Genomic DNA, 16,540 nt, shown 5'->3' with positions numbered 1-16,540 from the left:
CTATCAATGTTTGCGCTCAGCACAAAATAATTTTACATTTTCTAATCACCAAGTTGAAGTGTATATGTACTGTTATGGTGATCGCTCGTTGGAATTCCTTGCTTGCTCCTATGGATAAAGAAGAGTAACTTCACTCAACGGATCTTCTGACATTCTTGAATGTGCAGATGTTGCTGTGTCATCTAAACTTTCGTAGGATTTCCTGACGCCTTTACGCCTGGAAGACATGGTTCTATCTTTTAATTTCATGCTTCTATGTCTTGAACCAATACTTCCCTCCTGTGATATTCTGGTGCTTATTTGTTTCGCTAAAGAAACTGTTTTATTAATTTGTTTCCTGCTGCCCAAGTAATCGCTTCCATTTCTCTTCAAAGTAAATGAACTTTGCAACTTTTTACTACCATTTTGGCCTGAAATGCCAAAACCTGATCCCTTGCTGCTTCTGTTACTTGAAATAACACCAACATCATTCGATTTGCGGCTGCTTTCGCTGTGTAAAGGAGCATTTCCCTCCTGTAAACTCTTGCTGGCTGCAAATGATCTTGAAGAAACACTTCCTTCGCTAATTTCAGGACGATTTGAAGATTCTCCCTTCGAAATTTCTTCATTCGAATAATCTTGTTCCTGATCGATCCCCGAATATTCACCATCCTGATCAAAATTCCTTTGCTCATTCCTATTTGAGCACATCTTTTCTGTATCTTCTGAAAGGAAACTTAGAGTTGTCACAACATCACTTATCAAAGGGCGAGTCGATGGTTCGTCTTGCAGGCACATGGCTGCTATTGCAACTGCTTGATTCAAACTTCTCTCTGGGAATTGCTTTTTAAGATGAGGATCTGCCATATCCGGAAATCTCTTGGGGTCCTTGAATATGGGTTCGGCCTGTTCAAACAAAAGCATACAAAAAGGGTCTAATTAGAAAATCTCAGTAAAGGAAAAGCTACATGAACCAACGCGAAGCCCGACACGGGTACCGAACGCCCAGTGCAGTTGCAATACGCCGACACCACCATGGCGTCAGGGTACATATACAATACCTCAACGTCATCTGGTATCGGCTTAGTGATATTCCCCCGACACAGGCACAATAAAATAGAGGTGATGTAGATGGATATATTTTTTACCCACGAAATTAGATTTTGTTCTTCTACTGGTCTTGTATTGTCTATGACTCTTCTTCCAGTAATGAGCTCTAGCAAAATGACTCCAAAACTGTAGACATCAGATTTGATAGTGAATTGGCCTGTTTTTGCATATTCTGGAGCACAGTAACCATATGTCCCCATCACCCTTGTAGAAAGACGAATATTGTTCCCAACAGGGCCAAGTTTTGCCAACCCGAAATCAGAGAGTTTCGGCACAAAATTTTTATCCAACAAGATGCTTGAAGCCTTTAAATCATGGTATATTACAGGAGGGTTGGCCTTGGTATGTAAATAATCCAAACCCTGAGCAGTTCCCAATGCTATTTTGATTCTTGCTACCCAATCTAAAGGCTTTTTGTCTTCTGTTAAATCTGCAGCATATATGAATTTCAATCATCAAAATGATAGGGAAGAATAAGGATCCTGTCTAAATCTGAACTCTCCTGAGCTTTCAACTATTTAGTGATAAGTGTACATTTATTTTCTGTATTTATACTTTTTACTAACCACTAATCACAACAACGTATTTTGTTTAGGTAAAGTTCAAATCAGGAGTGAATCTTGATCCAATAAGGAAGATCCTGGAAGGGAAAAAAAGAGAGAGCATTGAAGAGAAGTACCTATCAAACGGTCTTCTACTGTACCTCCTGGCATAAATTCATATACCAAAAGTCTCTGATCTCCATCAGCACAATATCCAATGAAATTTACTAAATTCGGATGATTCAGGAGACTCAGCCTCAAAACTTCCACAAGAAACTCCCTGTTTCCATGCTGGCCATTCCTGTCTAGTTGTTTCACTGCTACAACCTACTCGCATTGAATTCAATTCCAGGGCTTAATTTTTTTTCTGACCGAAATTTAAGCAAACAAAAAAGATGAAGTGGCTCAAATTTTTTTACCTGGCCGGTCGATTGAAGTGTCCCCTTATAAACTCTTCCGAATCCTCCTTCCCCCAACAAACATTCCTGCCGGAAGTTGTTTGTCGCAGTGGCTAACTCACGGAAAGTGAAATATTGGGCATTGATTTTTTTGCTGTCAATTTTTATAGTTTCCTCCATTTCGTTTCCATGAGCTTCTGCAGCTTTTTGTCTCTTAGTGTCTGCATACCAGAGGGTAAATAAGGTTTTAATATCGGCAAGTATGATCAGATTATGCGCAAAAGTAAAAGATCTTCGTTCTGATACCATGTTAAGTAAAACCCCAAATTTTTGAGAATGTTAAAGGATTTGGCTAGCATTAATCACGTCAAAATCCTTGATCATGATGCTTGTTCGAGTCCAATTATGTTGTTTAAGAAGCAATATTTAGATTTATAAACAAGTCATTCGAATTAATCAATTCCATTAAAGAATGCTTAACCAACACAATTTTTTTTCGATTTTAAAACATGTACACTAGACAAATATGACACAATTAATGATCGGATTGGTCAAAAATCTATCTTAAAATTTGTCAGAAATCTTTGTTACAAAAGTAATTCGATGAAACCAATCAAGTTTGTTTATTATAAACAAAAATATAAAGATATGATCAACTCCTTACAAATAAGAATGGACAATAATAAGAAGAAGAGATGAATATTAAATTGAAAAAAATGCATATATACAAAGGCTTACCAGGAGCTTTTGATTCATTAAAAGAACCTACACTCTCCGCATGATTTCTATTTGTTTTCTTGCTTCTCTGTGACTGCAAACAGGGAAAACAATAATTCATCTTCGCCTGATCGATCTTCCTCTCGAAAAATAACAATAATTATTCAGAGACGAATCTGTCAGCTCAAATGGCCTGCAGATGATGATGAGCTAGCCAAGGGAACACCTCCCCAAAAAAGAATGCATGGAAGGCCCCTGAAGGTGGACAGAAAGGTTGAAGAAGATTAAAGTCTAAACATGCAAGGAATGATATTCTAAACATGCATGCATATGATCAATAATGGAAGTTGGGGTTTTGAGATGAGAAAAAGGAGGAGAATTAAGTGGGCAAGATGTAATGTGTCCTTTGAAAGGACAGCATAAAAATGAGAGGATATTCAAAGTTTGTTTACATGTTTGGGGAGATTTCTTGAGCTTACAGGCTATTAGAAAAGGTGTTCAAACCAAATTGCGGTTATCAGTTAATTTAATTAACTTAGATTATTATTTTTTTTTTTTTTTTTTTTTTTTGGTAACAACCCATTTCAGTCCCATATTGCTAAGCAAAGATTTGGTGATTGACTTATAAACACTTGGGCACCTTTCCTTTAAAAGTTTGTCTTTTTAAGCGAATTCAATTCAATGTGTGCCTAACATTCTTTTATGGGTAGTGGAGCCAGTGGCGGACCCATGATTTTTGCCTAGGGGGACCCGTCGCTCCGCCACTTTTTGCCAATCAACTAGTGAAAACATAAGAAAATAACATCTAATTCACAAGGAAACACAAGAAAATTTTTACATGGAAAAACCTCTTCAATGTGAAGAGATAAAAAAAAACCACAGGAATCTAACGATCCATTTAAATCCAATATAATCAAAAGAGTTTACAATAACCGCAAATCCACTAAAAATATTCTACATAAATTTAGAGCTCAAGCACAACTCTATCAAAAGTAAAATACACAAAGGTTTATAAAGAGATAGATTACAATCACTCCAAATCCAAATCCAGATGTTAACATTCTAACTCAATCGTCTAGATTAAAGATCCATACATCCTTTGCGTATTGACCCAAAAATCAAGTTAGAATGGTATACCTAAAGATCTAAATAATATGAATATTGATTATTTAAAAATGAAAGCAAGTTAGAATAGTATACCTGAAGATCTTCAATTTAACACGATTTTCTGCTTCATTATGTTCTGAAAATGTTCAATGATATCTTCATTTTGAATTGTAGCAAAAACTTCATTTTCAATGTAAACTGCTAAGCAATTGTTCATCCACTCATCTCCCATTCGATTACGCAAAGTATTCTTAACGAGATTCATTGCAGAGAACACCCTTTCAACTGTTGCAGTAGCCACGGGCAAAACCAGTGCTAATTTAATAAGCAAAAAAACTTTGTCGTAAGCAACGTCCTTCTTAAACTCAACCATTTTTTTTGCAAGATCGGCAATCCCATCATCATGAGTGAAATTGGCGTTGGTGCTAACATCCTTATAATAGTTTTCAAGTTGATTATCGAGCAACCAAATATCGTGTTGAGGAAAATCAGCAGGATAGAACTTTGCAAACTCAAGTAATTTGTCTTTATTAAATGCAGCAAAAGAGTTACTTGGATCAAGAGATGTCATACGCTAAAGCAGCCTCATATTTACTTCATGAAAACAATTATTGAGTTCTTCTTAAATGTTATCTAAAACTGTGTACATCAATTCCACCTTAAAATGATGTTTATTCGTAATTGGCGCAATCCCTCGTTTTGTCCTCCCAAAATTATCTTATGTTCTCCCGGATTGGTATGTCATTATCTTTACATAGATCATAAGGTTCTTTCAACAATATGTCGAAGCAAGTGTCTTCATTTCTCTATTTATGCGATTGACGCTTCGAAATTTGTACAAACTGCATGGCATTAAGAAGATCTTGATCTTTTCTTTGTAATGCTTATGACAGTTCATATGTGATTCCCAATACTTTCTTCATCAAGAATAACAAAAAGACAAATTCAAAATTCTCCATGATTCGTAATAAAGTTCTTGCTTGACTTTTGTTTTGCCAATTATCTCCTTCAATCTCAATCACTCTGAGCACACCAACAACAAAAGAAAATAAGTTTATGACACTATGAATTGTCCCTATGTGTGAACCCTAACGTGTATCTCCTGGTCGTTTAATGGTGCATTCTTGATTCAAACCACGTCCTGTCAGAATATCACCATTAGAAATCAAAGATATCACATATTCATACTGTTTATCACGTAGAAGATCTCTGCGCTTGCAAGATGCTGCTATAGTGTTTGATAACATAGAAAGAGTTTGAAAAAATTCACCTAATGCTAAATGTTTGCTTACAACTTTGACTAGCGCCAATTGAAGTTGATGAGAGAAACAATGAATGTAGAAAGCAAATTTACTTTCTCTCAATATCAAAGTCTTCAAACTATTGAACTCAACCCTCATATTGCTTGCTCCATCGTAACCTTGCCCCCGTAAACTTGTCAAACTCAATCCATACTTTACAAAAAAGGCATCTATTGCAATTTTCAAAAACTTTGCAGAAGTATTCTTAACATGCACAATCCCAATAAAATGTTCAATAACACAACCTATTTTGTCCACATAGCAAAAAACAATAGCCATTTGTTCTTTCACTGCCACATCACGAGATTCATCAACTAGTAAAGAAAACAGTTGTTTATCTCTCACAATTTCTGCAATAATTTTCTTGGTCATCAAATAAGCACAAACACTAGTTAGTTGCCTCTGGATTTTGGGGGCCGTCATTTGATGGTTTTTCGGAGCATTTTCCAGTACAGCTTTCTTTATGTCATCATTGTGATTAGATAGAAACTTCAATAGTTCCATAAAGTTACCTTGATTTTCAGATTCAACCGACTCGTCGTGACCACGAAATGCTAATCCTTGATGTAAAAGGAATCTAATGCAATCAATTTCAATTGATGCATTCAAGCTAATACGATAGTCCAATTTGCTCTTTTTCGACATGCAAGCAAGATTCACATCGATGTGTTGCCTTTGGTTCATCAAATCAACACACTTGGCATGACATTGATTATGAGTACTAGAATGATCATCAACATGTTTTTTCACATTTGCTTTATCTTTCCAGTTATTATATCCCTTATTCACAAAAACTTCACTACCTGCTTGGTCACCATAATCGGGTTTGAAAATATAACAATTCAAACAGAAGATTGCATCTTTTGCCACACTATATTCCATCCAACGTGAACCTTCTTTGTACCACTCTGATGTAAACCTATGCTTTTTATCTCCAAAAAGAGTGAAAGGAAAGTTATGATCTTTAAGTTGGTAAGGACCTTTCAACAAGTATGCTCTTCGAACTTCCTCTTTTTGTTTGTCAGTACAAAAAAGCTCGTTAATTGGTATCCTCAATCCTGGGTCAGTTTCAAGCTCATCTAAATTGAACACCTCGATTAAAGGTTGAGCTTCTTTTACTAGGTGTTGTTGTCGCTGTTGTGGGGCTTCCTCTTCTAATGGGGTTTGATTAACCTCAATATCAGTAAAGTCTCCATCAACATTTTTTGCTGGACTTTTCTTCAATCTCTTGAAATAATTCGATATCATAATCTTATTTGTTAATGCTTTGGATTCCAAATCTGATAAGCATATAATGAGTTAGTACCAAAATGGGATCCCAAAAATAAGAGTCAAAGAGAGAAAAAAAAAAAAAAAAACTAATTAATTTAGCAACTTAATTAACTTTCTCTTGAATAAGATACATGAACAAACTATGATACATTTAAATACATGATACACGATACATAAGATATTTTAATTTAACACACCATACATGATACATTTATATATTTAATTGCATCCAATGAGAGATGGAGACCATTCGTTTTTATAGATTAGGCGCCCATAATTTGTGTGGTTTAGAAAGGAAGTTTTAAAAGTGATAATGATAATCCTTTTTCTCACATACAAACAAGAGCCATGAAAACAAAGATAAAAGATAAAGATTTCTTTAACCTATTCTTTGTCTCACCTCACTAAAACTTTTCACCCAAACAACCAAACCTAATACTCTAAAACTATAGGCGTTAATAATATTCTTCAAAAACAGTAGTTTGTCATTTTCTTGCATATTTTCCAGTAGTTTTCAATATAATTTTAACATCAATCTTACATACTTATTCCCTTGCCCTTTCTCCGCATTTTATAGCTTAAAGCACCCAAAATGATTAGCAGCAAAGCAGCCAATTCTTCATCTTCTTCGTTGTTCCTGCAAGGTTGAAACAATATAAATATTCCTGTAAAATTATAGATTTAACCATCTAAGGAGCTTATTTAAACTTAAAACTTCAATATTACTAACCTTCAGGAGACGTGAATGAGAAAAGTTGAGAGGGAGATTTTTTTAATTTCTAGTTGCAGGTTGAACCCAACAGTCACATGTAGTCTATAGAACTTTTACAGTAAAAGAGAATTGGGGAATTGGGGAAGAAAAAGTGGAATACGGAAAAAGACAAAACCTCACTTTTACATTTTTTAACTTTTTCTTTTTCTTAACCTTTAGAAAAAAAACTTTACATATTTTTTTTAAAAGTTGAGGGCAGGCCTAGGCCTACCCTCAAAGGGCCTGGGTCCGCCCCTAAGTGGAGCTATATGAGCCTACAAAAATGTATTCCAAAAACCATATATATATATATATATATATATAGGTAAGCGAGGGTATCCAAACCAATTTGCACATACTTCAACTAGTCTCTTGAGCCCCTGAAGTTAATGACTAGGTAATCCTCTAATGGCCACACTTATTAGCAACCAAAAGAAATCAAACTCATGACCTCTTAAGTAATACACTCAAAAGTCTCTATTACACCATTACTCAACTAAAACCTATCAACTGAATGCTCTAAACTATTCAACTGATTCAAAAGAGTCACACAAGCAACTACACGCAAATTCTCTTCAAATTTAAGGAAAAAAGAAAACACCTTATAAGTGACAAATGAAATGAAGTTCAAACATGATACATACAATTAGAAACTAGCCATTCTTGTATTACAAATATGGTTTGCCTTCGGCGAACACACAAAGCTATGGAAGGCAAATGAATTGTGAAAGGATTCGGGTGGCGATCGATAGGCACTTTGGGTTGGGGTTGTTAGGGGTTTTGAGTGAGGATGATAGTGATTCTATTTGTGGTCTCGAGGGTGATTTCTAGTGTTGAGATCGACTAAAATTTGTCTTGAAACCCATGAATCAACAATGAGCGGTGGCCGACGATTGGAGGTTGTAATCAGGCAAGAGTGAGAGGGGTTTTAGTGAGGGGGTTATAAGGAAGTTGTTGGTGGTGACAGGGAAGTCAGCGGCATCGGATTCAAACCAATTTTGCCTCTCTCTTTTGCTTTTGGTTGTTTTCAATATTGGGATTAAAAGTGGTTTTCAATATTGTGAGAGAATTAGGCTCTACTCTTTAGCCTTGAAAGGTTTGACAGGAGCCCAAGCCCTAAAGTCTGAAGCTAGCCGCTTGCCAAGTTCCTGATCTTGACACTTGAATTCTATCTAGTCGGCACTGGGTAAGGGTGTCGTTGTGAGATCTCAAACTTGTAGGTGTCGACAGGGGTGTGTTTATCATTTTTACAAATAGGTAAATTACATATAAACCCATAATAGTTGCAAAACTAGCATATATCCCCTCGATCTCGTTGAAGCTTGTGAGCTTGTGAAGTTAAATATTGGGCTGATCGAACTTAGCCCGAGACTACAGTCGAGCCACTTGAGCCGAAGCAGCTCGACTTAACTAACACCCCTAATCATCGCAAGCAGTAAGCTCTTAGGTTACCGCCTCTCTTTCACTTTTTTTTTTTAAACAAATTTTTTGCAGTTATTCTCTTTCTTTGATTTGTGTTATTAATCAAGATTTGAACTTGAATAGTACTGAATTATAGCCTATCACTTCCTAAAACTATGGGGGTGTGATTGATTTTTTTCCCATTTATATATAAATTGTAAATCTTGCTTAGCTAGAGTGACACCTTATAAAATGATATTATAGAAAATAAAATGAAAATGACATAACATGTGAAGGTGAAACGAAACCATTTTTTTTTTTCGAAATGAGTAAAGCTAAACTAACCAATCACATGCAAACCAATTACCATATCTTGCCACCTCATAAAGAAGATCTCCAACACCCATAAAGAAAAACCCCCCACATTCAATCAATTCAGGTGGCACACAACTTCTATTACTTTTGACGTAATTTTATCCACTACCACTACTTTTTCTTTTATTATTCTTTATTCCTCTTCTTATTTATAGTAATAAATTGTAAATTTATTATTGTTAGAACCCTAAAACTAATATATATATTTATCAATATACTTTTTTTGCCTTTTATTTTGGAAATATTACATTTTATCCCTTTTAATCTTAAATAAATTGTTTACCTCTAGTCTTTTACGTTCAATAATATTTATATTTCAACCCTCAAACATATTTTCTTGATTTTGCCACGATTAATGCTCCCGTCCTCTATAAACCCAACAGCAAACTGTTAATACACTAGTACTTTCTGAAAAAAGTAAGCACAAAAATACTTTTGAAAACAGTAAGCACATTTTTGTAAGGGCATAAATAACCTTTTATTTAGCATCTTATTCCTTTTAGGTTTTTATTTAGATTTACTTTTTAATCCTTTTATTTATTTATTTACTTAAAAAAGCCCCTAGTTTTTCGTCATCTACTCTAGCCTCGAGTCCTACATTTTAAGATACTGATTTCCCCCCATGATTTATAAACATTAACTTAATCAATTAATAAAAAGTTTTTTAATTTTTAGATATCAGAATACCCTCATTTGATATATCGCAGTTTAAAAACCCAAATTTTGTCTCTAATTATCTATTTTTTCTTAATATTTATTAAAATTAGAGGATATATATAAATACTTTAAACTTCGGGGCTTAGAAATAGTGAAGTTAAACTCCATGGGGGAAATAAAACTACCCTTTTTAGGTGTAGCGGCTAAAGAGCTTTTAATCTTTTCCCAAGATCTAGATTGAAAGTTGACGTGGAATCTTAAAAGCTTTCTACTTTTAATTTCCGCTGCTTTCGACACATCTTAGTAAAATCCACCGACCTACGTGTAAATTATTATTTTTTTATATTTAAATATATTTAACACCTCTTTTAAAAGCGCGCGCGCTTAAAACTTACTACGACTTTTTAAATTTTGAATCGGAATTTTAGTATGCTTTTGTTTAATATTTTTATCCCTATTCGGGATCCTATTTTTCAAATTGCGTTTGGTACAATTCTCAAAAATTACCCTATTTTTTTTAATTACTTTTAACCCCATAAGGTTATTAATTTCACTAAATACCCCCTGAAAAAAAAGTTTAAAAATTAACAAAAACACCCCCATCAACCCAACTTGTCAGATTCCGGCAACCACCGTCGGTGATAGCCGGAATCTGTACAACGGCCAAACTTCCGACCAGAATGGCGGAATTCACCGCTGTGGCCTTTTCCGGCCAGATCCACCACATCTGGCCGGAAAGGCCAGATCTGGCCGTCAGCGACGCCAAGAAAATGGCCGTCGTATGCGTCAACGACGGCCAAATATTGCCCTCGTGACCGAAAACGACGGCCACATCTTGGCCGTCGCTGACGGCCAAAGATGGCCGTCGTTTGGCCTTTTCCGCCGTCGACGGCAAAACAAACCGTAGATCTGGCCTTTTCCGGCCAGATCCACCATGGATCTAGCCGAAAAGGCCATAATTACGTTTTACGGCACAGATCCGACAAGTCTGTGCCGTAACGAAATTTTCCGGCCAGATTCCGGCGGTGGTGGCCGGAATCTGACACTGCAGATGGTGGGGGTGTTTTTGTCATTTTACATGTTAGGGTCTTTATTTAAATTAGTAAACCTAAGGGCTTTTTTATAAATTTTTAAAATTTACCTCGTAATACTCCCATATCCAATAACCTAATACTATCCCTAAAATCCTATCCAAAATACTAAACCAAACGCACCCTTAACTTTTGCGCTTACACATTCCTTAACTCTTAATCCAATATGAAACTTTTGTAACTTATATACAAAAATAAAATATCTCTATAATGATATTTTATATAAGAATAAATTCTACATAATCATAAAAAATTATAATCTCAATTTATGATAGTTATAAATAAGAATAAATTCTGCATTATAATAAGTAATATTTTTTCTAATTCTTACCTTAAAGAAAGTTGTCTCCAAATAATAATAATTATTTGTATATTATAAAAAATATATTTTATATTACATTAAAGGTTTTAGAGAAAATAAAATATTTATCTAAAATTGTTTGAGACAATAATTTATGTCTTGGAGTTGTTATCACATATTTTAACTTGCAAATACGTAATAATTCGCTAGCATGGACATCTTCTTGTTGAAACCAAAATATTTTTAGCTTCTCAAGCATATTTAGTGTTTAATGGCATAAAACTTTTTGTATTTCCGTACTATCATCCTCATGATTATTTACTTTCTCTTCTTGTCTAATTGTAGTAATGATTTCCTCAATTAAAGCATACACGAATTGATGCTCATTTGGATGATCGAGGAAAAAATTAATACTCATATGATTAGTGTAGAGAAGTTGTCGAATCTGATCACTCAATTCTGTAATGATTCTTTTATTCTTTTCATCCACTTCATTTGTAAATTGTAATTCATCGATATTAGAGGTCCTAATTTTGCAATGCTTAAAACCATTGACAATTGTCTGTGGCTTCACATCAATTAACTATGCATCAACTATATTTGCAGTTTCATCAATGACACTTATCTTTACTAGTTCCAAGACACGATCTTTTATCCATTTAAAAAATAGTCAATTGAAGTACTGAATTGAAATCTTAATACTACTAAAATATGAATTGAAATCCTAATATTGTATTACTAAAACATGACTTATAAAATAAGAAATCAAAATAATAATTTTTGTAACTACACCTCTAGTAGGTTATAACTTCTTCATAGTAATAAAATTAGTTGATCTCACTATTATGACTATAAAGAAGTTTTACTATATATGTGTGTTATTATGTAAATGGTTGGACAATGGTTTTTGAAATTTTTTTAATAAGACAAATTTAGGTTTACTTAACTCAAATGGATTGATTTGACGGTTAATGAGGTTTGATTTATTCCTTAAGTTCTTAGGTGCAACTATCTATCATAATAATATTTTGATTTATCTAATCCTTTGAGCTTGAAAAAAAAAAAAAAACATGTATGTTTGTTTGTTTATTTATAGTATCTCACATTAATAATCACGGACATTTTGGATACCAGAAATGGAAAATTTTCAATTAAATAGCTTTATGTTCTCTTATTTAACTATTGTATATCGCATCAATCAAGTCACACATAAATTATAAGAGAAGTGCTAAATGCGGGCATGTAATTGTGACAATCGCTAGCTCTTTCTATGACAAGTAAATTTTCTCACAAACACATACATATTCAACTCACGACATGCAGGTATTATAAGAAAAGCTAACGACTATGACATGTGACATCCTTAAATTATTATCATATAATTTTTTTTGACATTGATTATGAAACTTCTTTAATAAAACAAACGGATGTTCACTTGTTTAACTATACTACGTCAAATTAATCATGTCACATATAATTACTGTCATGCAAAGTATTGGACAATGATTATGAAAACATTTCATAAGACAGGTATATGTTCATACCTTGTTTTTAACGAATTTTTGGACATTTGTTATGAAAACCAGTAAATACGTGTTCGTTTAACTAGTGTAAGTCATCATCAATCATGTCATGCATGCATGCATTCTACTGTATGAACTATTAGAAGTTATTAAAAAAAAAAAAAATTTCCAATAAACATATAAGATTTAACAATTATATATCACATAAACGTGTATGAAATGTTTTCAATAATATAGCTTTATGCTCTCTTATTTAACTCTTGTATGTCGCATCAATCATGTTACATATAAATTATACGAAAAATGTTAAATACAGTTAAATCGCTAACCTTTTCATGACACGTGTAAATTTTCTCACAAACAAATACATATTCAACTCAAGTCATACATATGTTATGAAGAGAGTTATAAAATTTAACACGCGCAATTGTGATTGACACTCCTCTAACTATTATTATGTAGATTTTTTGGACATTAATAATGATGTTTCTTTAAAAAAAAAATCTATTTATTTTCGCTCGTATAACTATGATACGTCAAATTGATAACGCAACATATAATTATTATCATATGAAGTGTTGGAAAATGATTATGAAAATATTTTAAGAAGACAACATATAATGCATCAACATTTAATTAACTAACAAAATTTTTTTTAAAGTTTTTGAAATGACAAAAACCTCCTTCCTGTCAGTTAGTCTCTAAACTTATATTGTTAGTGATTGATCTTACGCGGTTTATTTGAACACATAAGGTTTAATGACCGACAGATTTTGTTATTTCCTAAAATTGTTGGCGTTTTCTAATTTAATAAATGTTTGAGGAGATTATTCTAATTAAAGTCTTTTAAAAATGTGGGTCCCACAAACGTTTTATCAAATAAATAATTAATATTAATTTTTCTAAAAAAGATCCATCTAAACGAGTCAAACGACATCCTAAATATAGCAAGCCTTAACCGCTAAGCTTTCGATTGAACCTCTCTCCTTTTTCTTTATAAAACCCCACCAAGATTCATCACCATCATTACTTCCATAGCAAGACACCTCCAACGAACCACTAACCACCCGCAACAACAACGCGAACCAGAAAGCCCCATGAGCTTATTACCAGAAGGCTGCATCGCCAACGTCATCTCCTGCACCACCCCCCGTGACGCCTGCCGCTTGTCTTTGGTTTCTTCCATTTTCAAGTCCGCCGCCGAATCCGACGCCGTTTGGGAGCGCTTCTTGCCCCCCGAGTACCAGTCCATCATTTCTAAGTCCTCCCCTTGCCCGCCGTCGTCGTCTTCTCCGTCTTCTTTGCTGTGTTTGCCTTCGAAGAAGGAGCTCTTTCTCAGCCTCTGTGACCACCCGATTCTCATTGATGATGGGAAAAAGGTTAGTTTTCGTGATTTTGTTTCTGGTTTTTCAATTTGAGGAGACTTTGATGGGTTGACTATTAAAACACCAATTCAAATTTAGAATAAATTAAATAATCATGAATTTCGCTTAGACGATTTAACACATATATTTAAGAGATAAAGCTTATAGATAAACTTATATCGCTTAAGCGAATGATTATTTAGTAAAGAATTTCAAACTGTATGACTATTTAATTCATTCTAAAACCTTAATTGAAATAATTGATGATGAAAATTTTAAGCTAATTAATGGCCTTGAAGGGAGGTTTTCTTACAATTCAAAACATTTTGGGTCTAATTAGCTTTTCTCCAAACTTTGGGCGTTTATTAAAACTATCCCTTCCTCTTTGGCAGTAATGTATTATGTATCTAATTGTGTTATTGACATTGAACAGGCCTTTTCCTTGGATAAGCAGAGTGGGAAGAAATGTTACATGATATCTGCTAGGGACCTCATCATTGTGTGGGGTGATACTCCCACATATTGGAGATGGACTTCTCTTCCTGGCACGAGGTTTATATCACGGCTTTTTCTTGTCGATCTTAGTTTTCTCCGAACTGTTTCTGGATGAGCTTAAGTTTATTGACAATTTTACAGGTTCCAAGAGGTTGCTGAGCTTATATGTGTGTGTTGGCTTGAGATACGTGGAAAGATTAGTACTTGCATTCTGTCCCCAGGGACACATTACACGGCTTATCTCGTGTTCAAGCTGACGGCAGGGTCTTATGGGTTTGAATGTCAACCTGTAGAGGTTAGTATTGGACTTGTGGGAAGCGAAAGCCAAAAGCGATCTGTCTATTTGGATGCAATAAGAGGGCGGAGAATGCAATATCGGTTAGGGAGGCGTGTTGGTCTATTTAATCGCAGCCGCAGTTTGGGATGGCAGGAATCTTTGCCGAGAGAGAATGACGACCATCATCCCAAGGAAAGAGGAGACGCGTGGCTTGAGGTTGAGTTAGGTGACTGTTACAATGCAGGAGATGAAGATGGTGAATTGGAAATGAGTATTTTGGAGGTGAGGGCTGGTGACTGGAAGGGTGGTCTCATTGTTCAAGGAATCGAGATAAGGCCAAAGCAGTAGATAAATAGGTGATCTTCTTCCTTAAGTATTGCCTATTGGTGTGGAAGAGAGCAGAATCAGAGGTTGAAGTTTGTTTATGGTCTTGTTCTCCAATAAGTCATTTTGTTTTGTGTGTTCGCAATAGCAAGAAATATAATAAATCCCTGAATTTGTGTTTAAAGGGAGACTTTTAGATAATTGGAGAAGGGTTTAACTATTAGCTAAGGTATCGGCTGGCAACATTACCATGCCCGGGGACCACCGGTTCTTAGAAACCGTCAAATTGATACCTTATCTGTTTTCATTTATAAAGCTAATCTACATTTGTGCTACCATTGCACATTTAAGATGATAACTATGGTTTCTGCATGGATTTGCAGAATCTTTTACAAAGCCTCTTTGGTAGCTTGAGATTTGCTTTAGTTATTGCTTTTGGCCGCAGATGCTGTTTTACTGAATTTTAGAATATGGTAGCATCAATCAATTGTGAGTTACTTTTGACCTAGCCATTGCTTTTGGCTTAAGAGCATCTTGAACGATACTTATTATTTAAAGAGCATATTTCATATTTCATATTGGACTCTTGTTTTTATAGACAAACTCTTTATAATAAAAAGTTTGGATTATATAAAGAGTTGGGTCATATATTTACAGTTTACTAATTTTGATTCAAAATGCCCAAGTTTTTGTTTAAAAGGTAGATTTAGCCATATTGAATCTAATAGTCCTCAACAAAAAATTACAGGAAACAAAAGTTGCTAGAATAAGTTTTGTACAATCTAGTATGCTTTAGTGTGTTTTTAGAGTCAATTTGGCTAAGTTTATGAAAATTAGCTTATGATATAATTTAAGCTTATACGGCTAGTGCTCATAAGGTAATTTAAGTTTATAAGCATTTAAAATTTATACAGTTATGTGTTTAGTTAAAATACTTTTAAGTAACTGATAAATAGTTAATACGTTTGGTAAAATGTGACTTAGAAGTATATTTTATAATTAAAATGACTAAAAAGGGCACTAGATTATTTTATCAAATAATAAATTATATCAACTAAATTTTGTTACTATAGTATTATCAAAATATATTTCAATCATATTGTAATATAATTTAATTTTAGAATTAAATAAACAAATACTTTACAGACAAAATTTCATTACAAATTTATATGAATAATTTTTAGATTCTTTAGACAAAATAAAATAATGAGCAAATATATAAATTATATTAAATATGAGTAATATGGTATATAATTGGTCAAAATAGTTTATAAGAGGAATGCTAATAAGCCAAAAAAAAAGGTAAGTTTCCCCAGCTTTTTTTTTCTAAAACCAAAAAACTATAAAACAAACATGTCAGTTTGATTTTAGAGCTTATAAACTGGGTGATGAGCTTACAAGCTCGACAACACCTGGTTAATTAGACTATTGGATTATATTTTCAAATGCTAGAGATATCATCTTTATAGTTTAAATATGTAAAAGATGTATTCTATGTATTTCATTAAAGGTATAATTGTGAAATCACAAGATTTTAAACTAAACTTTTCATTTA

At 33.8% G+C, this 16,540-nt stretch overlaps 3 protein-coding genes across 3 annotated transcripts; 1 reads left to right on the top strand and 2 right to left on the bottom strand.

Moving 5' to 3' along the window:
* Positions 1-108: 108 nt before the first annotated feature.
* Positions 109-2,338, bottom strand: LOC116116648 (probable serine/threonine-protein kinase PBL24). Its single transcript, XM_031402701.1, has 4 exons — positions 2,051-2,338; positions 1,769-1,958; positions 1,128-1,519; positions 109-885 (listed from the first exon to the last, which is right to left on the bottom strand). The coding sequence occupies exons 1-4, from the start codon at positions 2,336-2,338 to the stop codon at positions 109-111; spliced, it is 1,647 nt and encodes a 548-aa protein (XP_031258561.1).
* Positions 2,339-4,941: 2,603 nt separating this feature from the next.
* LOC116116647 (zinc finger MYM-type protein 1-like) lies at positions 4,942-6,402 on the bottom strand. Its single transcript, XM_031402700.1, has one exon. It carries the CDS (start codon positions 6,400-6,402, stop codon positions 4,942-4,944), a length of 1,461 nt encoding a protein of 486 aa, XP_031258560.1.
* Positions 6,403-13,510: 7,108 nt separating this feature from the next.
* On the top strand, positions 13,511-15,343 carry LOC116116725 (putative F-box protein PP2-B12). Its single transcript, XM_031402790.1, has 3 exons — positions 13,511-13,904; positions 14,323-14,441; positions 14,526-15,343. The coding sequence occupies exons 1-3, from the start codon at positions 13,623-13,625 to the stop codon at positions 15,007-15,009; spliced, it is 885 nt and encodes a 294-aa protein (XP_031258650.1). The 5' UTR covers positions 13,511-13,622; the 3' UTR covers positions 15,010-15,343.
* Positions 15,344-16,540: the final 1,197 nt, after the last annotated feature.

This window comes from Pistacia vera, unplaced genomic scaffold (assembly GCF_008641045.1).
Source record: "Pistacia vera cultivar Batoury unplaced genomic scaffold, PisVer_v2 Contig78, whole genome shotgun sequence".
NCBI classification, from domain to species: domain Eukaryota; kingdom Viridiplantae; phylum Streptophyta; class Magnoliopsida; order Sapindales; family Anacardiaceae; genus Pistacia; species Pistacia vera.
The sequence above is the reverse complement of the archived record's forward strand: the minus strand, read 5'-3'. Positions and strand labels throughout refer to the sequence as shown.